This window comes from Pogoniulus pusillus, chromosome 17 (assembly GCF_015220805.1).
Source record: "Pogoniulus pusillus isolate bPogPus1 chromosome 17, bPogPus1.pri, whole genome shotgun sequence".
In the NCBI taxonomy this organism is placed as follows: Eukaryota; Metazoa; Chordata; class Aves; order Piciformes; family Lybiidae; genus Pogoniulus; species Pogoniulus pusillus.
Genome location: NC_087280.1, coordinates 24,199,580 through 24,225,287, shown reverse-complemented (window position 1 = coordinate 24,225,287; position 25,708 = coordinate 24,199,580). Strand labels below are relative to the sequence as shown.

Genomic DNA, 25,708 nt, shown 5'->3' with positions numbered 1-25,708 from the left:
GGGTCAGAGGAGGAGATAAGACAGAGTGGTGAGCCTCAACAACAGCAGGACAGAACATCAGAGTGCAACAAAATGCCAGTCCTGTTAAAAGCAAGAGACTCTGTGACAGAGAAGGGGCTTTATTGTGGTGGGACACTGACACACCACACTGCTCTGCCACCCCAGGTCCCAGCACAAACAGGATGCTGGGCCTACCACCTCCATCAGTGGCCTTTCCCACCTCAGGATTCTCCCATCAGCAGCATCTGGCTCTGACGAGGAGAGGCTGGACCCTGCTGGGGCACTGCTGCAGACCCCCGTGGCAGGCTGCTGCTCCAGGGGACAAACTGCCCCAGGCTGGACAGCAGCCTGAGAGAGTTGGACAGAGTTGAAAACACAGCATCAGTGCCGGGTCATGGATCTGCAGGCCTGTGACAGTGCAGAGCCTACCCTGCAGGGTGCAAGGCTTCTGACTATGGCTTCTTCTGGCCCTTCACCTTCTCTCTTTCCTGGTCCATGGCAGCTGCTTGTGCCTGCAGCCGGCTCCAGTACTCAGACAACTCCTCTTCATTTCCCAGCAGGCTCTGCTGCCTAGCAGGGGGGGAAAAGGGTGGTTAAAAGAGACCCTGGTGCCCAGGCACCTTTAGCCTGCTTCCTCCCAAGGGTCCCTGGGGCTCATTATAAATTAAGCACTTCAGACTTGTGTCCAAAAGCCTCAGTGACTCACTCACAGAATCACAGAATGGTCTGGGTTGGAAGGCACCTCCAAAGCTCATCCAGAGCTCTCCCTCTGCACTCATTAGGGACACCCTCAACTGCATCAGGCTGCCCAGAGCCCTTTAGAGCATCACCTTGAATATCTCCAGGGATGGGGCCTCAACCATCTCCCTGGGCAAGCCTCATGCTACTCAGCACTCAAGTGTACTGCTCTGGACAGCAGTGGCCTCCACAGTTCTCTTTACCTGTTAGCCTCTGCAGGCACAGGTCTCACTGCAGCTGTGTTGGCTCTGCTCTGGCTCAAGTTCTCAGCACCCTGGAAGTGAAGTCTCCCCAGTTTTTGTGTTATGAGGCAGGCAAAAGTCTCCCCTCCAGCTTCATGGGACAGAACCAGCAGCTGCTAGCATGGGATGAAACTTTTCTGCTCTTAACCAACCAGACAGCAGCACAGGAATCAGCCTGGAGACAAGGAGCTGGGAACTAGAAGGTGATGTGTGCTGTGAGGGGACTCCTGCGGCCACCTGCTCCATTTCAGGTCGGAGAGTGAAGGCGCAGCGAGGGGAACAAACAGAAGGGCGCCGACACGGCCCTAGCCGCAGGCTGCTGAGTGGAGAGAGGTCCCCCGATAAGAGATGTCACATTGCCACCTACTGACAGCAGCAGCCCAACGCATCAGCTCTGCGACACGGCCTGAGGCTGCCGAGGACCTCTTTAAACAGAGCAGCCCCCACACAGCTCTGCCTAAGCCTCGGGAGGCAGGGGCAGAGCCGGTGCCGAGAGACCCCCACTCTGTGTGCCCTGCTGCCAAGGGGAACGTGCAGACACCGAAGTGAGGATCATGTCCCGACCAGCTTGCACAGAGCCACACAACGCTGGAGACTGGAAGGGACCCCCAGAGACCACAGAGTCCAAACCCCCTGCCAAGCAGCATCACCCAGGGTTGTCCACACAGGAATGCACCCAGGTGGGTTTGGAATGTCTCCAGAGGAGACTCCACAACCTCTCTGGGCAGCCTGCTCCAGGGCTCTACACCCTGACTGTAAAGAAGTTTCTCCTCATGTTGAGCTGAAACCTTCTGGTTCCAGTTTGTATCCATTGCTCCTTGGCTCACCAATGCTGACCAGCAAAGAGAGCCTGGCCCCCTCCACTTGACACCCACCCCTCAGATACTTGTAGACAGTGCTCAGATCCCCTCTCAGCCTTCCCTTCTCCAGACTAAACAGCCCCAGGGCTCTCAGTCTCTCTTCCCAGGGGACATCACAGAACTTATTACAAGGAAGAAGAAAAAAAAAATCAAGGAGCACATCAGAACCAGCCTGGAATGACAGAGCTGCCCCCAGCATCCTGGCTTACAGCTGCTGAGCTGTCCCAGGAAGGACAGGGGAGAGGAGGAAGAGTTTTGGCTGTCTGTCAGGAATGCAGCTACCTGAACACCAACATTGCCCAGGCAGAAATCTCTCCCAGCACACAGAATGCAGAGCTCCAGGGTGAGACCTGAGCACCACCACAGCTCCCAGCAGCGCAGCTGCGCTCACCTCTCAGGCAGGAGGGACCTTACCTGTCACGCAAGAGCTTGTTACATCTCTCCATCCAAGGCAGGTTCTGTAAGGATTTGAGGGGCAAATCTGGCTCCTTTGGGAAAGCCTCCTTCAGTGGGTAGGAGCTGAAGTCAAAAAGGAAGATGGTGCTGTGGTTGGCACCGCCCTGTGCCAGTGCATCTGCCAGTGGCTGCTGCTTATCTCCTACCCAGAAACAAGAAGAAGACCACCCAGTGAGAACTAGCAAGGATGAGTGCCCAGCTGAGCATGCAGCTAAGGCTGCAGGTGCTACCCACCTCGAAGCAGCAAGCAGCCACTCAGACTGTCCACGCTGAACACTGGCTGCCAGGGGGATGCTACGCTGTGAGAAGGTGGAGTAGTGAAGTGGCAAACAACCTGTGCTGTGGCAGTGTTCATCAGGGACACTTTGCCATCCCAGGAGAAGACCAGCACCTCAAACAGCAACAGATGCAAAAGGAGTGAGGAGCACCTCCTAGGAAGGACACAGAGTGGCAGACAGGATCTCACATTCTCCACTATGATGCTGGTTTTTCTTTGCCTGCTCAGTAGTCATAGGGGCAGAGAAGATCAAGAACAGGCTGTGCAGGGAACTTGGACTGGAATTGCTGGGACTGGGCAGCAGGGAGAGTTAGAAATGAACTAGTTCCACCCTTCTGCACAGCTTGCTCTGGTGAGAGAGTTTTTGTCCTTTTCTCCCCATGCCCAAAAGCTCTGAGGTTCCTTGAAAGGTCTGGCTGGACCTGTGCTGGTAACTCCTCCTCTCAAAACTGACCCTGATGCCTGAAGCTTCAAGCTCATTACTGTGCACAGATCAGTAAATTGTTTGGGTTGGAAAAGGCCTCTAAGGTCATCCAGTCCAACCTTCAACCCAACCCCATCGTGGCCACTAAACCATCTCCCCAAGTGCCATGGCCACAGGGTTCTTGAACACCTCCAGGATGGGGACTCCAGCACCTCCCTCAGCAGCCTGGGCAAAGAAATTTTCCTCATCTCCAACCTAAAACCTCCCCTGGCACAATTTCAGGCCAGTTCATTTCCTTCTATCATCTGAGATTAGGGAGAAGAGAGCAATCCTCATCTGAATCCAGCCTCCTCTCAAGGGAGCTGTAGAGAGCAATGAGGTCTGCCCTCAGCCTCCTCTTACCCACCCCAGAGCTACAGCAGGAGGCTGCCCTCAGCCTCCTCTTACCCACCCCAGAGGCTGCCCACAGACTCTCATCTTTGCAGCTGGGCCTGTCCATGCACAGAGGTTCTCTGGAAGGAAGTCACCAGGCTAAAAATAGTTGGAGGCTGAGAAAGGCAGTGAGGGCAGTACCACACCTGACTGCCCTGTTGCTTGTTTTCTAGCCATCCAGTCACAGGCATTACTGGAAAGAGGCTCCTGGCCCAGCTGGAGCTGGGATCTGCCCTAGCTGTCAGGAGGGCTGGCACTGATACTCACTGCGCTGGGGAGTGCCAGGACAGGCAGCACCGCGCTGACAGCAAGCTCTGGATCCTCAGGCCTGTGGAACAGACTCCTGCTTCTGTCACTGCTTCATGGCCCTGGTGTGCACTGATAGTGGCACTTTGTGGCACACAGGCTGGTGTGCAGTTCTAGCCACGGAGGAAACTTCTATCTTACAATCGTAGAATCAGTCAGGGTTGGAAGGCACCACAAGGATCAGCCAGTTCCAACGCCCCTGCCATGGGCAGGGTCACCTCACACTAGATCAGGCTGGGCAGAGCCTCAGCCAGCCTGGCCTTAAGCACTTCCAGGGATAGGGCTTTGACTGGGCAGGAAGCCCTGAGGCCCATCCTTGTGCAAATCTGCCTAGGAGCTGTGCTGGAGATAACAAATCCCCAGGCTGCTGTGGAGGCTTCAAACAGGCTGCAGAGCTGCAGCTCTCCTGGAGCTCAGCCCTCTCCTCACACCTAGGGAATACATGAACATAACACTGATAAGAGGCAAGAAATGCTTATCTGACTTCTAGGGGAGAGTTACTCTGGCAAGGGCAGAAGAGAAAAGGAAACTCCCCCTGAGTCCTTGGCAGAGACCCACCCAGCTGAATGCCAGCCCTGCAGCAGTGCTACAAGCACTTGAGCTCTGCCCCGGTCCTGCCATAACCAGTGGATTTCAGCACCAGCTCCCAGCAGAACCACACTTGCTGCTTGCACAACCTCAGCAGCATGGCAGAGCTAGCTGGGTACCAGCAGTAGAAGGCTCTCTACAGAAATCTGGGGCTCCCTCACCACCTGGACCTGTCCTCCACACCATAGGGGTTCTTTGGCTGCAGTGAGGTCTGGCACAGAGTCACAGCCTGGGTTGGAAAGGACCTCCAAAGGTCAGCAGGGACATCCTCTACTAGATTAGGTCACCCAGAGCCCTGTCGAGCCTCACCTTGAATATCTCCAGGCATGAGGCCTCAACCACCTCCCTGAGCAACCTGCTGCAGTGTTCCACTGCCCTCATGACAAAGAAGTTGTTCTACCTCACCTGTCTGCCAGAAGCATGATGCTGGACTTCCCAGCCCTGGCGGCCTTCACCAAGTAGAAAGAGCTGTCTGTACATAGTACCAGGAGCTGCACCACGGGACAGGCAGGACCTGCAGCAGCACAGGGTGCAGGCAGGGGACAGGCAGCACCTGCAGCAGCACAGGGTGCAGGCAGGGGACAGGCAGCACCTGCAGCAGCAGAGGGTGTCTCATCAGTGGCAGCGGCAGAGCCGTGCAGGAAGTGGACACTGCGGATGAGACGTCTGTGTGGAGTGGCAGTCACAGCCAGAGGGAACCCTGGAAAGTGAGTTAAAAACACAAACCAGCTGCTTAGGAAGAAACCCAAGGATAGCTCAGCTTGGCCTGGGGCCTGCTCACAGGCAGCAGTCACCACAACAATCATAGAATCAGGCAGGTTGGAAGAGAGCTCCAAGCACCTCCAGCCCAACCTAGCACCCAGCCCTGCCCAACCAACCAGACCATGGCACTAAGTGCCCCAGCCAGGCTTGGCTTCAACACCTCCAGCCACAGCCACTCCACCACCTCCCTGGGCAGCCCATTCCAATGCCAATCACTCTCTCTGACAACTTCCTCCTAACATCCACCCTAGACCTGCCCTGGCACAGCTTCAGACTCTGTCCCCTTCTTCTGTTGCTGGCTGCCTGGCAGCATAGCCCAACCCCACCTGGCTACAGCCTCCCTGCAGGCAGCTGCAGACAGCAATGAGTTCTGCCCTGAGCCTCCTCTGCTGCAGGCTGCACACCCCCAGCTCCCTCAGCCTCTCCTCATAGGGCTGTGCTCCAGGCCCCTCCCCAGCCTTGCTGCCCTTCTCTCAACACCTTCCAGCACCTCAACATCTCTCTGCAGTGCAGGAGCCCAGAACTGGACACAGCACTCAAGGGGTGGCCTGAGCAGTGCTGAGCACAGGGACACAAGAACCTCCCTTGTCCTGCTGCCCACACTGCTCCTGAGCCAGCCCAGGATGCCATTGGCTCTGCTGCCCACCTGGGCACTGCTGCTTCCTCTGCAGCTCCTCTCTCCCAGCACCCCCAGCTCCCTCTCTGCCTGGCTGCTCTTAGCCACTCTGGCCCCAGCCTGTAGTGCTGCTTGGGGTTGTGTGGCCTGAGAGCAGAAAATCTTCTGCCAAGACAATCCCTGCACCGTGGCAGGATGACACTGGCACTGGTAGCAGCCTGGATTGTGATGCTTCCACACCCCCAAGCAGCACTACAGGCTGCCAGGGCTAAGGCAGTCACTGTGCTGGCAACTTCTGCCCAGCATCCCATGAAGGAGTGCAAACTATTTGCAGATCTGATGGTAAATTCACTGCCAGCTCCCAGAGCCTCAAACTCCTGGGGAAGGGAGCAGTTTATCCACTGTGATCCCAACACCTAGGGAAGGGAGTAGTTCACAGGCTCACAACATGTCAGGGGTTGGAAGGGACCCATCTTCTCTTCTGCAGCCTAAGCAGCCCCACGTCCCTCAGCCTCTCCTCACCAGGCAGTGCTCCAGTCCCCTCATCATCCTTCATCCTCACAGCCCTCCTCTGGACCCTCTCCAGCAGATCCCTGTCCCTCTTAAACTGGGGAGCACAAAACTGAAGTCAGTACTCAAGATGAGGTCTCAGCAGGGCAGAGTAGAGGGGGAGGAGAACCTCCCTTGATCTGCTGGACACACTCTTCCTAACACACCCCAGGATCCCACTGGCTCTCTTGGCCAGCAGGGCACATTGCTGTGCAGTGGTTAACTTGCATCCAGCTTATCCACTGTGATCCCAACACACAGTCCCAAGGAGCAAGCTCACCTAGGTCTTTGTCCCAGATAGTTATTGTTGCATCTTCACATGCCAGTGCCAGGTACCTGGAGCAGAAGCTAACAGCAGAGCACACAAGGGGAGCTGCACATGGCCACACAACATCAGGGTTTGGATCAGAATCTGAAGAGAAGGACAAGGACAGAGGTAGCTGTTAAGGAGGTGCAGAGCACTCTCTCAGGAGAGAATTTGCTTCCAATTTGCTGCTCAAGCCTGCACCATTCTGGGGCCTCCTGCCAGGGTGGCTTCAGCATGGAGCCCTAGCATCCAGCCTAATCTAATGGGGCAGCTCTCCTCCCCATCCCTCCTTTCCCTGAATCCCCAAGGTCTGACTGCACAACAGCCACTGACCACTGCAGACTCCTGCTTCCCACAGAGAGCTCTGCTGCAGAAAGAAAATCCTTCTCACCTGCCCTCTCCTTGAGTGGGTGGTGAAGTGAGTAGAAGCAGAGATTGTGGCTTCCATCCCAGTGCACGCTGATGCCAGCTGGAACATCTGGTACAGCAAAGGGGACAAGAAGAGAGAGGAGTCAGGGGACAAAGAAAGGAACGACCCAGAACAGCAAAACACCATCAGAAGCTCTTGTCAGAGCTCTTGTGGTTCCCCTGACACAGAAACTAAGCCACAACAAACTCCCCCCTTGCCTGTTTACTTTTATCTTGCTTATTTGCCCTCTTTTTTTGTGGTGTTCACAGAGGCTCACAGCATGGCAGGGGCTGGAAGGGACCCAAAGAGCTCATCCAGTCCAACCCCCCTGCCAGAGCAGGACCACACAATCTAGCTCAGGAGAGCTGGGAGGGAGATTTTTGTGCTGGGGGGTGTTCTGGGAGGGATTTTTGTGCAGTTTTGTTGTCTGGGGATGTCTTTTTTTAAACTATGGAGCTAAGTTTCTTTGATTCCATGCCAGGAGTTGACTTATAAGTCTCAGACATTTTTATCCAGGCTTATGTCCTTGGAGATGGAATTTACATAGTCAAGCCAGGCCAGAGCCAGAGAGCTCCAACTGGAGCTCAAAGTCATGCAGTGATGTGCTTCACAGCTTAATAGCTTCTCATCCATGGGGCTACCTGGCTGTGCCTTGATTTCAGGTCCCAGCTGCAGGATCCAGCTAGGCAGGAGGAAGTGAAAAGTAGCATGTCTGGGGGGAAAAAAAGGGAGAAATATATGTAAAGGAAAAGCTTTGCTAAGCAGGCAGCACTGCAGCAAGGCCTGGTTCCAGCCCCTGCCCTGAAGCTGGGGCTGAGGGGAGAAAAGCTTCCATCTATGCTTGCCAAGGGCCCTGTGCTGAGGCCTCAGGAGTGAAATCCTGGCTGGTGCTCCCACTCACCTGGGGGTCTCCTCCTTGCATTCCCTCTCACCCATTGCCTCCAGATACTCCCGGTAAGTGCTGCAGAAGATTGCTTCATGCTGCTTCCACTGGGAGGCCGTGATGAGGTGGTTGTAGCCCAAGCCAAGCATGCTGTCCTCATCCACTTTCTTCAAGGCATCCAAAGGGCTTCTGAAACTACTGCCTGGATCACACACAAGGGACAAAGGCACAGCCCTGCAGGGGCAGACCCATGGAGAGCTCTGAGGCACTTTGAGTACCCTTCCCTCAGGGTGGCATTGTTCTGAGGAGGAGCACATGGCACCTCCCTGGCAGCAGTATTGCAGCACTAAGAGCCTGTGGCACTTGCCATGTCACTGGCCCATTTGCCAGCAGCTGAAGGCAGGCACCAGGGCAAGGCAGGTGAAGGCCCACTCGCTTTGCCTTCCTGTGGCCTTCTCCCTGCCCAGGGTTGCAGCCTGTGCTGTCCCCATCCTCAGCATCTTCCTACTAATCAGAGTGGGGAGCTGAGGGTGCTGTCAGGTTGCTAGGATCTAGGAAGCAACCTCCTTGCTCCCTGATGCCCAGGAAGTCAAGGGTGTCTGACACCCACTTCGAGGCAGGCTGAAGTCTCTTGTGCTCACAGACAGGACATCTCAGGTGATCAGATAAGGAGCAACTCCCACTCCAGGATTGCAAGTGACTCCAGAAACAGGGCAGGAAGGCAAGGAGCATGTCACTGAGAGTCTGAGCTGGTCTCTAGTCATGAGGGCCATGACCCCCTCACAGCTGAAGGAGGCTTCACCTTGCAAGCACAAGATGGGTCCTGACCTGTAACGGGTTTGTGTGGCTGCACCTTCAGCAGCAGCACTGGGAGGCTCAGCTTTGCATCAGCACTGCTTGCAGACACAGGAGACCCCTGCAACAAAAATATCAGCCTGAGAACTGCCTTCTGCCCCCTGTGCTGCTAAGCTGTCCCCTGTTGATGGGAATCAAATGCTTCCTGAAGCAGCTGTATGCAGAGCTGAGCTGGTGCTGCCTGGGAGCTCATCCATCAAAATACAGAAGCTTGAGGGAAGTCACTGCTTTGTCAACAACATCACAAAGGATGCTCTGCCCAGGCACCTTCTGTCTTTGTGCATCAAAGAGCCTCCACTTACTGCATGGGGCACAGGGAGACACAGGAAGAATGAAGGGGGGGGGAAAGAAGCAGGACTAAAAGTTGCAGTGAGACCTGTTCTAGTGGGAGGTGTCCCTGCCTATGGCAGGGGCTTGGAACTGGATGAGCTTTGAGGTCCCTTCCAACCTAAACCATTCTATGACTCTATGTCTGAGAATGGACAGGGACTTGAGTACTTGACATGGAATCAGCCAAGAGGCAATGTCTGGGTGCTTGCTTTTGGCTTGGCCAAGTGAAGGGGAACGTCTGCCTTGAAGACAGGGCTGAGCAACACCTCCCTCTTCACAGAACCACAGATTTAACCAGGTTGGAAAAGACCTCTGAGACCACCAAGCCCAACCTATCACCTAACCCTTGTAATCATGGCCAGGAAAGGCTCTGCTGAAAAGGAGGGGGAAGGAGATAGGAGGCAGGCATCACTGAGGTGTTGGGCAGAAGGTGCCTGTGTGTTGAGAGGTAAAACTTACCCAGGTGAAAGCAATGCAGGAGAGGGATGAACACTCAGCATTTAACACTGCCTGTAACAGCTGAGGCTTGTTACAATTTCAGCTAAACCCTCTTCATGCAGCTCCAGAGAAGGCTCCTAGGTGACCTTATTGTGGCCTTTCAGTATCTTAAGGGGGGTACAAGACAGCTGGGGAGGGACTTTTTAGGCTGTCGGGGAGTGACAGAACTGGGGAGAATGGAACCAAGCTGGAAATGGGGAGACTCAGACTGGATGTTAGGAAGAAGTTGTTCAGCATGAGGGTGGTGAGAGCCTGGCAGGGGTTGCCCAGGGAGGTGGTGGAAGCCTCATCCCTGGAGGTGTTTAAGGCCAGGATGGCTGAGGCTGTGGACAGCCTGACCTAGCGTGAGGTGTCCCTGGGCATGGCAGAGGGGTTGGAACTGGCTGCTCCTCGTGGTCCCTTACAGCCCTGACTGATTCTATGACTTTTCTGCCACAGAACCAGAGGTGGCAGTGGTCAGTGCAAACGGGCAGAGACCCTGTCCTGCTCAGGAGGGTTCAGCCATGACCCTACCCGCCTCCTCCTGCAGACAGCCTAAAACACAAACCACGTCTCAGGACCAGACTCAGGCCCAATTCCCACTCCCTAACTTTCCCCCAGCAACATAAAGGAGAAGCCCCTGAAGAGAAGCCTCATGCAGGGCCTCAGCTGGCACAACAGTGCTGGGGAAGGAGCTGGCAGTTTCAGGGAGGGGCAGCAGGACTAGCACTGGGACCAAGGGAACCTCGTTTCAAAGCCTGTCTCGGGAGAGCAGACATGTCCCAATAACAAAAAGGCCTTGTGAAATGTGGGCTGGGCAGCTGCACAGCCACACAGACTCCAGCCCCCTGGGCCAACAGACTTGTTCAGCCTGTATCTTGCTGAAGGAACAAGGCTTGTGGAGGGACCTGCAGGCAAAAGGGTACAAGAAAGTAAGGCACAGTGGGAGATTGAAATGTTGTGTACCACAGATGTGCAGCTTGACCTCTTCTCCCTGCAAGCCAGCCCTGCTGCAGCTCCTGAGTTCTTTTCCATCTCCTTCAGCCAGGAACCCTTAGGCAACTGGTAGATCTCCAGCCAAGCTTTTGTGCTGTCTGCATTGAGAAACCATGTTGAGTAACTGGGAAAGAGGAGAAAAGGTCTCTCAAGCAAGCAGCCTCTCTTATCTCATGTCCTTAAACCAGGATCTGGATCACTTTTGTTTTTTGTATCAAATCCCACTCCTCCTCCTCCTCCTGAAGGCTTCACAAGCTTGACTGAGACTGACATTTCAGCCTCCAGGCCAATAACCAACACCCAGCTTCCATGAAGAGACTCAGTTCAAAGAATTTTCCCTGTCTCCTCTGAGATAAAGCAGAAAGTGAGAGATGGTCTCACACTGGTTCTCTGTGTGCTGCTGAGCGCAGGGTATGCCCAGGCAGGCTCCACCAAACAAGGGCTCAGGAAGCCTGCCAGCAGCACATGGGCTGACACAGGCAGCTGCCATGAAGCAGAAAAATGCTGTAGTGAGGAGTCTGTTGCAGTGTTTCTAGAGCCTTTGCTGTCTGGCTTATGCCTGCAGAGGAAATGCTTCAGGTGTACATACTCCCAGTGTCCCAGGGAGCCTCAGCAAACCAGGGGAGGAAATGATTTTGATCCATCTGAGGAGGCAGGAAAGCTGCTCTCACTGAGCCTCCTGGGAGCTGGGAGCTCTGCTGGCCAGTTACAGACAGCTCACTTTTGGGATGGGTCCTGATCCACTCCAGGCCTTTTGGAGAGGATGGAAAGTAGCAGGAACAGCTCTCTTAAGCTGGAGGAGAGACTGTGAGAGTTAGGAACAGGATCCCTGAGAACGCAGAACACTTTGAACATTTCCAAAGCACTGCTGCTGGCCTCTCTGCTAGAACACAGCAGCCATCACCCACCAAACCATGTTGCTGCACTTGCCTTGCAGCAGGACTCCTGTGAAATCACCTCCTGGGGACAGCACCACCTCCACACAAGAACTTTGCTTGCTGATATCCTCCTGCCAAATAAAATAGTTCTTGGCATCAAAGCAAGATCCCTGGCTCAGTGTTCTGTAGCCTTCCACAGCTCTGAACAGGATGAAGGCCAGACAGATTGTAAGAGAAACAGGAATGAACAGTGGGCAGCACTCTCACAGTGCTGCTGCTGCTCACAGAAATTTGTGAGAGCAATTCACAGGCTGACAGGATGTCAGGGGCTGGAAGGGACCCAAAGAGATCATCCACTCCAACCCCCCTGCCATAGCAGGACCACACAATCTAGCTCAGGGCACACAGCAACACATCCAGACAGGCCTGGAAAGGCTCCAGAGAAGGAGACTCCACAACCTCTCTGGACAGCCTGTGCCAGGGCTCTGGGACCCTTCCAGCCAAGAAGTTGCCCCTTGTGTTGAGCTGGAACCTGCTGTGCTGCAGCTTCCATCCATTGCTGCTTGTCCTATCCCAGGGAGCAGTGAGCAGAGCCTGTCCCCCCCTCCTGACCCCCAGCCCTCAGAGATTTAGAGACATTGATTAGATCCCCTCTCAGTCTTCTCTTCTGCAGCCTAAGCAGCCCCAGGTGCCTCAGCCTCTCCTCACCAGGCAGTGCTCCAGTCCCCTCATCATCCTCACAGCCCTCCACTGGACTCTCTCCAGCAGATCCCTGTCCCTCTTAAACTGGGGAGACCCAAACTGAAGCTGCATTAGCTGTGCTTGATATTTTACCAGCCTTTGCCCAGTGTCTGTGGCATCAGCTCAGTACTTACCACTTGATTTAGGATTTTAACAAGCAAGAAGGTTTCCTTGTGAAAGCAGAGGAGCCAGACAAGTCCTGCAACAGAAACAGAAAAGTACCAGGAGGAGAAAAGTGAACAGCTGGCAGCCATGCTCTGTGGAGGGGGCAGTCACAACACCCACGGCAGAGTGAACAGGACAATACTGTTTCCAGAGCTGAAGAACATCTCACTGCTTCCAGCACCAAAGTGTCACTGGCTTCCTTATGCCAGCAGCAATAAACACTCAACTGTACACAGAGATGGATAAGCCAGGCCCAAGGTGTCCCAAAAATGCACCACACTCAGCTCTGCACCTGCCTCTGCTGTGCCAAAGAGGACACAAACCCCACACCCTCTGCTAACCACTGTCACCCTACAGCCTGTCACTGAATTCCCCCTTCACAAGGCTTTCTAGGAACCCTCTCAGCCATTGCCATCTTCCTCCTGCTTTAGCAGCTCCAGAGCACAGCCACCCCCAGGCAGCCAAGGAAACCCCACACCACACCAACCCATTTCGTCCACAGCAAGCAGGACGTGGCGCTCGCTGCCCATGTGAGAGGCGCGGACGGCACAAATCTCTGCGCTGCCTGCGTCCCAGGCACAGAGCTCCTCGCAGTCAGGCAGCTTGAAGGCAGCCAGCCCCACCGACAGGCCAGCGAAGATGCACGTTCCAGACACTGCAAGGCAATTGGCTCTTCCAGTTACCTGCCAAGGAAAGGAAAGCAGGAGTGTACCCCAGCAGCGCCCCAGCAGAGGGCACAGCAGCCGTGCAGGCAAGAGGCTCCTGCCCTTTCCCTACCAGAAACCACTGACTCCACAGGGCAGACATTTTTCCACGAGCTCTCAGCAGAAAGCAGGGAACAGCCTCTCATGTCCATCAGACAGATTGTTCTATGTTAGGGAGGAGAAAGTTTGCTCCCACCTTCCGCCTGCTGGCTAACAGAAGGGGCTTTAAAGGCCTGGAGCTGAGCAGCACTCACAGAATCACAGAATCAAGCAGGTTGGAAGAGAGCTCCAAGCTCACCCAGCTCAACCTCGCACCCAGCCCTAGCCAAGCAACCAGACCATGGCACTAAGTGCCCCAGCCAGGCTTGGCTTCAACACCTCCAGCCACAGCCACTCCATCACCTCCCTGGGCGGCCCATTCCAGTGCCAATCACTCTCTCTGACAACAACTTCCTAACAACATCCAGCCTGAACCTGCCCTGGCACAGCTTCAGGCTGTGTCCCCTTCTTCTGTTGCTAGCTGCCTGGCAGCAGAGCCCAACCCCACCTGGCTACAGCCTCCCTGCAGGCAGCTGCAGACAGCAATGAGTTCTGCCCTGAGCCTCCTCTGCTGCAGGCTGCACACCCCCAGCTCCCTCAGCCTCTCCTCACAGGGCTCTGCTCCAGGCCCCTCCCCAGCCTTGCTGCCCTTCTCTCAACACCTTCCAGCACCTCAACATCTCTCTTGAATTCAGGAGCCCAGAACTGGACACAGCACTCCAGGTGTGGCCTGAGCAGTGCTGAGCACAGGGGCAGAAGAACCTCCCTTGTCCTGCTGCCCACACTGCTCCTGAGCCAGCCCAGGATGCCACTGGCTCTGCTGCCCACCTAGGCACACTGCTGCCTCCTCTTCAGCTCCTCTCTCCCAGCACCCCCAGCTCCCTCTCTGCCTGGTTGCTCTCAGCCACTCTGGCCCCAGCCTGTAGTGCTGCTTGGGTTTGTTTTGGCCAACAGCCTTCCCACAGAGCTTCAGAGGGATACTGAGCTCCTCTGGGCAGAGCACCAGCAGGTACCAGTGCAGCCTCCTGGACAGCTCCACACAACAATGGGGTGGGCAGCACTGGCCTTCTGGTCACAATACTGCAGCTGGAGTATCCCCCAGAAGACAGAGCTGAGCTTGCCCACTGCTAAGGACTGCAAACAAGGGTGGAGCCAGCCTGAGAAGCAGGAGGTGAATTTAAAGCTGTTTAATATCTGCCTCTGTCTTTACAGAGAGGTGTGATAGGTGGGTGGGAACCAGAACCTGTCAGACCAGCTTAGAAGCTGCAACCTTTTCAAGTGAAAGCAGTGAGCTGGTGGTGGATCCTGAGGAAGGTGATGAAGAGAAGAGTGTGGAATCAGCTGAATGCATATGCTCTAGGAACACTGCTACAGTGATTAACTCTGTCTCTGCTCCGAGGGGCTCTGTACCTGGAATTCAGCCGTGGGACAGCATTTTGTGGGCTGTGCTTCTCGGAGCATCTCCCTTCTTTCAATGGCTCCCATGGCATTCTCAAAAGCCAGCATCACCAGTTTGCTGGCCATCCTGAGGGGCTGAGGCAGGGCAGCACGCTCTCCATCAGGATCCTGCAGGAAGAAGTTCTCCTCCTCATCCTCGGGCCAGTCTTTCTCAGATGGTGGGGGAATCTCCAGGGGGTGCTTCCGGACGTACACAGCCATGCTCCTGCCCTTGCAGACCACAGCACAGACCTGGGAATGGCAGCAGGTGCAGGAGAGTGAAGAACCGTGCAATATCTACTTGCATGAGGTAACTGGGTGGAGGGGGGAGAAAAAGGCGACTAATGACCTCTGCAAGGCCGGAGAGGTTCCTCTCAGAACAGGCACGCCAGAGCAGCCCTGCTCTATAAGCTCTTTTCCCCCTGCATTACCTCTGTTCCTGAGGGGCCTTGTCCCGCCCTGGCAGTGCTGAGCCACGCCGAGGTCTGCCTGCAGAGAACAGAGAGTGAAAGCTTTGGCAGCGCAGCGTACGAGAGCCAAAGCGGTTAGGAATCGTCCCCCTGCGCCTCGCCAGGAGCCCTGCTCCGCCTGGGCAGCGCTCCGGGCGGGCAGCGGCCTCCAGAGCCCGTGCGGCCCACGCCCGGGCCGACATCCCAGGGGCCGATCCGGAGGGCAGGCTGCCAGCGCCACCGCACCGGGCGCTGCCCGAGCCTCCCTCCCGCCGCCGCTCACGGAGGCCTACCCTCGGAGCGAGGCGCAGGAGCCGAGGCGCTGAGCCGGGCCGGGCTCTCAGGCCGAGGTTGACGGTTACCGTGGCAACGGCGTGATCCCGGCCGGGAACGCAGACCGGCGCCCAGGGTTCCCCCGCGGGGCGGGACCGGGCGGAGCGGGGCGGGGCGGAGCGGCCGCGGCCCGCGCACACCTCCCGCGGCTGCCGCCCCTCCGCCGCCGCTGCCATGGAGGCCTTCGTGGATTTCACCAACCGGAGCCAGGGCCGGGACCAGCTCTTCCGGTGAGTGCGGGGCCGGCGGCCGGGCCGGGCGGCCTGCTCACGCCGGGCTGGCGGCTCAGCCTTCCGGGCGGCGGCCCCGCGGTGCCGGCTGCGCTCAGACCCCCGTGGGGCGCAGCATCTCCGCGGCCCCTCCGGGGCTCCCCGGCCCGGGGCGGCACTGGGCCCCCTCCTGCCGCGCCGCCGCTCCTCGCTGCTCGCCGCTCCGCTGTCCTCGGCCGCCCCCTGCGCTTGTGCCCCTGCCGCGGGGTTGCCTCGCCCTGGCGCAGCGAGGCTGCCAGGGGTGACCTTAGGCTCGGCGCGGAGCTGTGCTCCGCTGCTGCGGTGCTGCGGAGTGCCTGTGTTTCACCTGTGTCCCCTTCTCCTCGTTTTCTCCCTTCCAGAGCCACTCAGTACACATGCATGTTGCTTAGCTATCTAATAGAGCGTAAGGCTGATAAGGAGACGCTGGTAATGAAACTCAAGCAGTTGGAATCTAGCATGAGTTCTGGCCGGAAAAGTAAGTACCTGCGGTCTAGAGGGATAAGTCCTTTCTCGCTTGCTCCTTCCAGCAAAGCAGCTCCTGGCCCTGTCTTTTCTGTAGCTAGCTTAGCCCAGAGCCACCAAATGCTCACAGAGCAGTCGAGGGACTTTGTCCCTGCTTCGGCTTGCCAGGCTGGGCATGGCCAAGCAGACCTCTGTGACTTCTCAACCTCCTCTCTGCTAGGAAATGTGAATCGTCGTGGGGAGAAGCAGGGAAATGAATGACCAGGCAGCTGCTCTGTGGCTGCAGAGGGCAGGCTGTCATCAGGGCAGACCCCAGAGTCAGGGTGCCAGGCTGTCGTGGTGCACTCTTGGTAGCCTTTCTAACTGATGGGTTGAGAAAGCCTAACGTTAAAGATCATCATTCCATGAAAGTCACCTGCGAGGGACCTGACTTCAGTGTGGCTTTTTATATCCTACTTCACAGATTAATTTCCTTTAGCATTTATGCCCCCACTGAAGGATTTTCCCCCTCCTTCCTTGTCTCACAGTCTCATGGCCTGTGTCCCATCGCTCTGTGCCACGTTGGCTGTGATGCAGTCCATGCACGGGCTGGATGATCTTGGAGGTCTTTTCCAACCTGGTTGATTCTGTGATTCATTATGGTTGCTGTCATCATTGCTACCTAGGATTGATCCTGCACCTCCTTAGCAATTGCCTAATCCAGGAACAGCTTCAGTCGATGAGGCAAAGACTCCCACTTCAGGTGTTGCCGTGGGTTTGTGTTTGCCCAGTTAGCTCCACCAGCACGGTGAACTCCGAGCAGAGGGGCCAGCTGGTCTGCCAGCCACAGCTCTGTTGCTGCTTCTAAACAAACGAGTAGCAGATGCCAAGCCTACGTCCAGGGCTAAAGTTGGGTGCTGCCAACATCAGCCAGTGTGAGGGTGCAGCAGGTTACGCAAAGTGTCTTGCACAATGTCACGTTAACGTGCCGGGGGCAGAACCCAGAGTGGGCAGGGGATGAAATCAGGCTTAGGCTTACCAAGTGGTAGAGCTGGAAACAGAATCTGATGTTCCTGTCTCCTGCAAGGAGCTGCGTGCTCCTCTGACAAACTCCTGGCTGAGGAGGGACCGGGCTCTTGTGGTGCTCAGCACATTGATCACCGCCTTGCATGGAGGCTTAGGGAAGGTACAGCTCAAGACTGCAGTGGGCTTAGTGCAGTGATATCTCCTCACAGGGCCAGGTGAAATCCAGTGCAGTGTGCAGCTGGAACTGGCAGCTCTGATGTAACTCTTTCCTGGGAGTCTTGGCAGCGTGTAGTTTGGGAACAGGGGCAGGTTGCCCAGGGAGGTTGTGGATGCCCTTTCCCTGGAGATGTTCAGGGCCAGGCTGGATGAGACCTTGAGCAACCTGGGCCAGGGGGAGGTGTCCCTGCCCGTGGCAGGGGGTTGAAACTGGCTGAGCTTTGAGGTCCCTTCCAACCCAAACCATTCTATGAATCCTTGGGGTTGATGCTGGTCCAGGAGGCTGCACGTCCTGGCTGTTGGCAGAACTTGTGGGGGAGTGCTCAGGACAGAACCAAGGTACTGACACCCTCTTTCCTCCTTCATCCTCGTTTCTCATGCTCTGAGAAGAAGATGCTTGAGCACACATGCTCAGAGCCCACTGAGGTTTCTGAAGGCACACGTGGGCAGTGCTGTGGCAGATTGTCATAGAGTCACTGAATGGGTTAGCTTGGAAGGGACCGCAAAGCTCAGCCAGTTCTAGCCCCACCCTGCCATAGGCAGGGACACCTCCCACTAGAACAGGTCACTCAAGGCCTCATCCAGCCTGGTGCTGAACAGCTCCAGGGAGGTTGTGGAAAACAGCCTCCCTGGGCCACCTGTGCCAGTGTCTCACCACCCTCACTGCAAAGAACCTTTTCCAACATCCAGTCTCAGTCTCTCCTCTGCCACTTCAAACCCATTCCTCCTCATCCTGTCATTACCAGACCTTGTCAGTAGTCCCTCCCCAGCCTTCCTGTAGCCCCCTTCAGATACTAGGAGGCCACTCCAAGGTCTCCAGGAAGCCTTCTCTCCAGGCTGCAGAGCCCCAACTCTTATAGCCTGCCCCCATAGCAGAGCTGCTGCAGCCCTCTCAGCATCTTCATGCCCGTCCTCTGTCCCACATGGGTCTGTCTGTGGCAAAGGCCAGGCCGTGCTAACCTCTGTGGGCTTTCTTGCAGTGTTCAGACTGGGCAACATGGTGCATGCCTTGGTAGCAGCCAGGAGGACAACACAGCTGCCAGATGTGGTTCCTCGCTTCTGCCTGACAGCCTCCAACCTGACTCGTGCCCTCTACTTCGTCTGTGACACAGCTCTGTGGCTCAGGAGCGTGGGGCTGCGGCCTGACATCGACAAGCCCAAGTGGCACAGCTGGGCCACCAAGTGCTACTACATTTCACTGCTGCTGAACCTGGGCAGGGACTGGTACGAGATCTCCTGGAGGCTGGAACAAGCTGTCCAGGAAGAAAAGACAAAGGAGCACTTCTGCTGTCAGGAGCTGCGCTGTGTGAGGTGTGAGGGTGTGCGTGGGTTTCTCACCCTGCTGTGCCAGGTGCTGAAGAGACATCCTCCTTTGCTGCTGGACTTGGTGAAGAACCTCTGTGACCTCTCAGGCCCTTTGGACACACTGGGCATCTACAAGACCAACCCAGGAGTGATTGGTTTCTGTGGTGTCCTCTCCTCCCTGGTGGGGATCCTCACATTAGCAAGCCCACATCTGAAGCTGAAGCAGTGACACCGAGCGTGCAGCAAGCCAACAGCTCTGATCTCCCCATGGGTTTTGATCCTTCGTGTGGCACTTTCAGAATCAGCATCTCTCACAGTGACTTCAAGGTTGATTTTAGCCCCTAAAGAAGTGAGTTCTACCCTTTTCCTTGCCCCATGTCTTTCCAGCTGAGTTTGGTGCTGTGACACGTTACCTGATGGGGAGAAGACAGAGAAGGAGAAACAGGACTTGGAACATGGCTGCTTGATAAGGAACTGTTGATGTTCCTCTCTTTTAATGCAGGGTTGTGAAGTAGCTGCACAGACACTGTCCTGGGGTGTGACTCACAGCTGGTCGTGTTTACTCTGGGAAGCTGGAATTCACCAGGCGAAGGTTCCTGCACCCACATTGTCTGCAGTGGGCTCAGGCAGGTCAGGAGCTGTGCTTACAATGGCCTGCAGGCAAGAGTGAGTGTGCTGCAGGGTTTGGGCTGAGGGACCTGTCCTCTGCAGGCAGTGGTGGGAGCGCAGTGTGATGGTTCCTGAGCCAGCTCAGCAGCGTGCAGCAGCGATGATGGATCTGCAGCCTGGCAAGCGCCAGCGAGCGCCCAGGAGATCAGCACTTTCTTCTTTCCCTTTGATAATGTGAGCCAAGGGCCCCCTGGCCTCCACCTCTGATTTCTCCAGTGGGCCATGGCTGAGGGTTTTGGTGAAGGACAGTGTGTGGGAAGCTTGTGATGATGCTGTGATCTGTAGGGCACTGGTTTCCAAAGCTGTGGGTCTGGAAGCACTCACAAGCACTCCGTTTCTAGTCACACCTGTGCCTGAGCTCCCAAAGCCCTGTGACTCCAGCTACAACAGCCTCCCACTAACCAGCCTGTGGTGAGGAGCTGGCTTTGTGGCCTTTACATGAGAAATCCCAGTATAATAAAGAGCTTTGGAACCTGCAGTTCATGAGAGAAGCCTGGCTCAGAGCTCACTGAGTCAGGAAAACTGCCAGGGTGTGTTTCTGGTTGTGTAAGCTCCCAGGGGGGAAGGAAACATAGTTGGTTGTGCTATCAGAATCCCCTGGGAGGAGAAAAGCTCATGACTGGATTTGGGCATTCATGGGTTAGATTTTCCTGTCTAGTCCTTCTATCCTCCCCTCTCGCATGGCTGGAAGGTTTCTTGTGTGTTCCCTCAGTGCTTGAATGGGTTCTAGCATTTGAAAATGCCTTTAGTCTGCCCTGCAGCTGCACTACTGCCCCTGGCTTACCCCTTGCCTAGCAGAGTCACCTGAGTGGAAGCAGAGATGCTGTGTCCAGCTGTCTGACATGGCACACAGTCTCTGTTACTCCTGGCTTTGCAGAGGCCCAGTTCTGACACCGACACTTGCACATTATGTGGGAGAAGCAGAGAGCCTTCTTCATTAGGGTCCTTCTTCATTAGGCTAAGGCCTGTGCCTCCTGCTGCTTTCTGCTGCAAGGGCTCCTTGGTCGATCTGTTAGGAGATGTGAGCAGGACCCAGGCACTCTCTGCTGATCCCTGATGTTGCCTGAAAACAGAAATTAAAAGGTGCTGATGTCCTTTATTAAAAGGTGGAGCTGAGGAGGCTCACTCAGTGCCCCACTTTACCTTAAGTGCCTGTGGTTGGCCTTGGAATTGCTTCCAGTTTGGCTCTGAAGTGTGAGCCTGCCAAGGAAGTGTTTGGAAAAGGAGGCTGCTGGGCAGGATAATGAAACGTTCCTGAAGACCAAAGGTGGCTAGCAGCAGCTCCTCTTTTTAGCCTGGGAGTAGAGAGTGCTGGCAGTGCAGACCATAATGGAGCTTCACTTAGGGATGTTTCTCTTCAAGGGCTTCCTCTCCTTTTCAACAATGGATGTTTGATGTTCAGTACTCCATCTGCCTGTGAGCTGCTAGCAGTGTGCAGCCCAGCCCTCCCTCCTCACACCTGATCATTATCCCAGCCTGTGGCAACCCCTCTAAGGAAGAAAGAGGAGTCTTGATGATCTGGCAGCAGAGCATTGGCCGCCTTTGGTCTACTGAATTTGATCTTCTTGTAAAAGACAATGTGCTCTGAGTTCCTCTTGGGGACCTGCTGGATACAAAATCCTTCTTTCATAGAATCATAGAATCATAGAATCAACCAGGTTGGAAGAGACCTCAAAGATCATCCAGTCCAACCTATCACCCAGCCCTAGCCAGTCAACTAGACCATGGCACTGAGTGCCTCATCCAGTCTTTTCTTGAAGACCCCCAGGGACGGTGCCTCCACCACCTCCCTGGGCAGCCCATTCCAATGGGAAATCACTCTCTCTGTGAAAAACTTCTTCCTAACATCCAGCCTATACCTACCCTGGCACAACTTGAGACTGTGTCCCCTTGTTCTATTGCTGGTTACCTGGGAGAAGAGGCCAACCCCCACCTGGCTACAATGTCCCTTCAGGTAGTTGTAGACAGTAATAAGATCACCTCTGAGCCTCCTCTTCTCCAGGCTAAACAGGCCCAGTTCTCTCAACCTCTCCTCATAGGATTTGTGTTCCAGGCCCCTCACCAGCTTCGTTGCCCTTCTCTGGACATGTTCCAGTACCTCAACATCTTTCTTGAATTGAGGGGCCCAGAACTGGACACAGTACTCAAGGTGTGGCCTGACCAGTGCTGAGTACAGGGGAAGAATAACCTCCCTTGTCCTGCTGGCCACACTATTCCTGATGCAGGCCAGGATGCCATTGGCTCTCTTGGCCACCTGGGCACACTGCTGGCTCATCTTCAGCTTACTATCTATCAGTACCCCCAGGTCCCTTTCCTCCTGGCTGCTCTCCAGCCACTCAGTCCCCAGCCTATAGCGCTGCTTGGGGTTATTGTGGCCAAAGTGCAGAACCCTGCACTTGGCCTTGTTAAATCTCATCTCATTGGCCTCTGCCCACCCATCCAGCCTGTCCAGGTCCCTCTGCAGGGCTCTCCTACCTTCCAACAGATCAACACCTGCTCCTAGCTTGGTGTCATCTGCAAACTTACTGATGCTGGACTCAATGCCCTCGTCCAGATCATCAATAAAGATATTGAACAGGACTGGGCCCAGCACTGATCCTTGGGGAACACCACTTGTGACTGGCTGCCAACTGGACGTGGCACCATTCACCACCACTCTCTGAGCTCTGCCATCCAGCCAGTTCTTGATCCAGCACAGAGTGAATCTGTCCAAACCATGAGCTGCCAGCTTGGCTAGGAGCTTCTTGTGGCAGACAGTGTCAAAGGCTTTGCTGAAGTCCAAGTAGACTACATCCACAGCCTTCCCCACATTCACCAGGCGGGTAACCTGATCATAAAAGGAGATCAGGTTGGTGAGGCAGGACCTGCCCTTCCTAAACCCATGCTGGCTGGGCCTGATCCCTTGGCTATCCTGTAGGTGCTTTGTGATGGCACCCAAGATGACCTGTTCCATGACCTTGCCTGGCACTGAGGTCAGGCTCACAGGTCTGTAGTTTTCTGGCTCCTCCTTACGACCCTTCTTGTGTATGGGAATCACATTGGCCAGCTTCCAGTCTTCAGGGACCTCTCCAGTGAGCCAGGACTGCTGATAAATGATGGAGAGTGGCTTGGCCAGCTCAGCTGCCAGCTCTCTCAGCACCCTAGGGTGGATCCCATCCGGTCCCATGGACTTGTGAGGATCAGTGGTTTGCAAACCAGTTTCTCCCTTTCTCAAAGGTAAAGGGAAATGCATTACCACAGTGATGTGGCCCCTACCCACTGCACCTCCCTGTGCCTGATGAGGAAGAAGAGTGTTGAGGTTTTTCCCCTCCCTTGTGCCAGGCAAACACTGCAAAGCTGTGAGGCAAGCTCTGATGTTTCTGCTGTAGGGACTGACACAGACTAGCAAGTACAGGCCTAATGTGGGAGATGGGGCAGTGGGTTTTTAGCCTGTCTCAGCCTTACCTCTCCCATTCTGTGTGATGTGGGTTGGAAAATAGAAGAGTAACTCTCTTTAAGCACTAATATTGGCCTTCTGCTCCCCAGTTGGAGGCTAACAATTTAACTTACCTTAACATAATGTGACTGAAGCCATAGAATCACAATCATGTGGAGAAGATCCTTTTAGTGCCTTTTTGTTGGTATCTGTTTCTAATACAGCAGTTGGCACAAGGCCAGCAATAAACTGAGATGAGTGTGACACTGTGACTGTCTGTAACTTAGAGGGTGGGATGAAAGATGCTGCAGGAGGGATCCTCCCTCCCACCTCTGGATTTTATTAAGGATGATCCTGTTCTTGTGCCTGGGTGCTGCCCTGTTGCAGCAGCGAGGTGGCAGCCAGATTTGGCAGCCTGATCTCCAGTCCCCTTTACAGCTGCAAAAGCCTGGAGGAGTAGCTTTGTGACCACCAGGTAAAAACTGCAGGTATGAAATCCCCTGAAACAAAGTGATAGCCCCAAACTGCCATCAGTCACCCTTCAGGACCAGCAGTGAGAGCTGGAGGCTTCTGCCAAGCTCAGGCACAGCGACAGTGAAGGGAATGGCTGCAGCTGCCTTTTCATACAACCACAGAGTGGCTCAGATCAGAAGGGAGCTCAGAGCTCAGATGCTTCAACCTCCTCACCATGCCCAGGGACACCTCTCAGCTACACTCAGCTGCTCAAGGTCTCACCCAGCCTGGCCTTCAACACTCCCAGGCAGGAGGCAGCCACAGCCTCCCTGGGCAGCCTGTGCCAGAGTCTCACCACCCTCCTACTGAAGAGCTTCTTTCTCAGCTCCACTCTAACCCTCAGCTTCCAACCATTCCCCTTTGTCCTATCTCAGACCCAGCTGATCTGGTGAGCTATGAATACTGCCTGCAGAGGCACAGAAAGCCTTTCTGGTGCTTGGGAGTGAGGGCAGTGCTGTTTGCCCTGCAGAGCCCCAGGCTGGCACAGCCTTTGCCCCGGAGGATGGGAGGGGGTGAGCGCAGGCATCAGTAGGGCAAAGGCTGTGCTGTCTGCTGATCCCTGCTCCTGCCAAGGCAGGGAGAAGGTTGGCCTGCCCCCTCCACTTCTAGCAAGGTCAGTGGGGCTGGAAAAAGGCTGAGTGCCAAAAGAGTAAACTTTTGAGCAGGCTGCTGCCCTTTGTGCTGCTGTCCAAAGAGCAGTGACTCATCCTACCATGAGCTGGGGACAGCCCGGGGCCATGGTGTGCCCCTGTACCCAGCTGGCAGGGCAGGGCAGGGAGCTCTGCACAGCCCCAGCCTGGGAGCAAACCCCAGGCTCTCTGGGAGGGAAGTGAGGATTTTCCTCTCCTGCAGGGCAAGAGCTGGGTGAGGTGACCTCCAGAGGTGGCTTCCAGCCTGATGCTTTTCCTGTTTCTGTCTGCTCCAAATCATAGAATCATAGATTGGTTTAGGTTGGAAGGGACCTCAAAGCTCATCCAGTTCCAAGCCCCTGCCATAGGCAGGGACACCTCCCACCAGAACAGGTCACTCGAGGCCTCATCCAGCCTGGCCTTGAACACCTCCAGGGAGGAAGCATCCACAACCTCCCTGGGCAACCTGTGCCAGTGTCTCGCCACCCTCACTGCAAAGAACCTTCTCCTAACATCCACTTTCAATCTCTCCTCTGCCACTTCAAACCCATTCCTCCTTGTCCTCTCATTACCAAACCTTGTCAGTAGTCCCTCCCCAGCCTTCCTGTAGCCCCCTTCAGATCCTGCAAGGCCACTCCAAGGTCTCCTCCAAGCCTTCTCTTCTCCAGGCTGCACAGCCCCAACTCTCTCAGCCTGTGCTCACAGCAGAGCTGCTGCAGCCCTCTCAGCATCTTGATGGCCTCCTCTGGGCTGGCTCCAACACTTCCATGTCCTGCTTGTGCTGGGGGCTCCAGAACTGCCCCCAGGACTGCAGGTGGGGTGTGAGGAGAGCAGAGCCAAGGGGCAGAATCCCCTCCCTTGCCCTGTGCCCACACTGCTCTTGCTGCAGCCCAGCACAGGGTTGTGTCTGGGCTGCACTCACACTGCAGGCTCCTGTTGAGTTTTGCATCACCCCAGACCCCCAGGTGCTGTTCCTCAGGGCTGCTCTCAGCCATTCCCCACCCAGCCTGGAGCTGTGCTTGGGATTGCACCCACCCAGCTTTCCTACAGCCCTCCTAAGGCAGTGTCTGCCCTGACCCCCAGCTAAACACCTCCTTGCCAAAACCCTTGAAGAGTTCTCCTAGGAGCTGCAGCCCTGCCCAGACCAGATTGTGTTATGCAGGACATGTTCCTCCTCTCCACCTTTTGTCTCTCGTGCCTAGTAAACTCTCCTGGGCAGAAGCTACGTTCTCAGTCAGTGCTGTGTCACTCACAGGCTAGGGTCCTGGTCTACCACGGGGCATAACGAGGGCTACAGAAGCACAGAAGAGCTTCTCATGGCTGAGGAAGCCCTGCCTGGCCCTTTGCCTTCTCCCAGCTGCTCATGATCTGTGGCTTTTGAGGCGGTGAGGTCCAAGGGCAGCTTCTTTTCATCCTCTCTTGAAGGAGTGGTGTTAAAGCCTGGTGCATCCCAGCGATGCCAGCTTGTGGGCTCTGCAGGAAAGATGGCAAAGGGGACGTTCTGCTGTCATCTGTTCCACAAGACAGTGGCTTCAGGGAGCTCTTTGGCCAGTTTCCACTGCAGTCTGCCAGCTCCCAAAGCACACAGGCAGGAGGTGGGGCCTCATGGTGGTAGTAGTGGCTGGGCAGGGTGCATCACTCTCAGAGCACCCGGGTGAAGGGACAGCACAGCCACCACTCTCTGCTCCTGCCTCGCCCTCGGTGAGTAGCCTGTCCCCATCCAGTGCTCTGTGGAGAGCTCCAGCAGGACCAGGGGCATGGCAGCAGGGACCATCCACTCTCCCTAAGCTGCCTGAATTTCATCTGCTGCTAAGAAAAGGACTGTGCCAGGGGCTGGGAGCTGGAGCTGGGCTTTTGGCTGCTGCCCAGCTGGGTGCACAGGAGCTGGGTGTTCTGTGGTGCTTTTGTTCCTGCATGGAGCTGGTGCCATGCAGGGCTGGGCACTGGCAGTGCGAGCAGCAGAGCTGCAGAGCAGGCACAGGGGAGGGGG

General features: G+C 55.7%; 2 protein-coding genes across 2 annotated transcripts; one reads left to right on the top strand and one right to left on the bottom strand.

The window, feature by feature from the left end:
- Positions 1 to 103: 103 nt before the first annotated feature.
- WDR93 (WD repeat domain 93) lies at positions 104 to 15,252 on the bottom strand. The gene is made up of 17 exons (XM_064158122.1): positions 15,214 to 15,252; positions 14,903 to 14,960; positions 14,445 to 14,723; positions 12,779 to 12,974; positions 12,261 to 12,325; positions 11,438 to 11,516; positions 10,478 to 10,605; positions 8,678 to 8,765; positions 7,868 to 8,051; positions 7,608 to 7,678; positions 6,949 to 7,035; positions 6,531 to 6,662; positions 4,729 to 5,023; positions 3,697 to 3,757; positions 2,531 to 2,687; positions 2,255 to 2,438; positions 104 to 570 (listed from the first exon to the last, which is right to left on the bottom strand). Exons 3-17 carry the CDS (start codon positions 14,691 to 14,693, stop codon positions 453 to 455), a joined length of 2,094 nt encoding a protein of 697 aa, XP_064014192.1. The 5' UTR covers positions 14,694 to 14,723; positions 14,903 to 14,960; positions 15,214 to 15,252; the 3' UTR covers positions 104 to 452.
- A 111-nt stretch (positions 15,253 to 15,363) lies between these two features.
- PEX11A (peroxisomal biogenesis factor 11 alpha) lies at positions 15,364 to 19,639 on the top strand. The gene is made up of 3 exons (XM_064158121.1): positions 15,364 to 15,483; positions 15,864 to 15,979; positions 18,168 to 19,639. Exons 1-3 carry the CDS (start codon positions 15,428 to 15,430, stop codon positions 18,719 to 18,721), a joined length of 726 nt encoding a protein of 241 aa, XP_064014191.1. The 5' UTR covers positions 15,364 to 15,427; the 3' UTR covers positions 18,722 to 19,639.
- Positions 19,640 to 25,708: the final 6,069 nt, after the last annotated feature.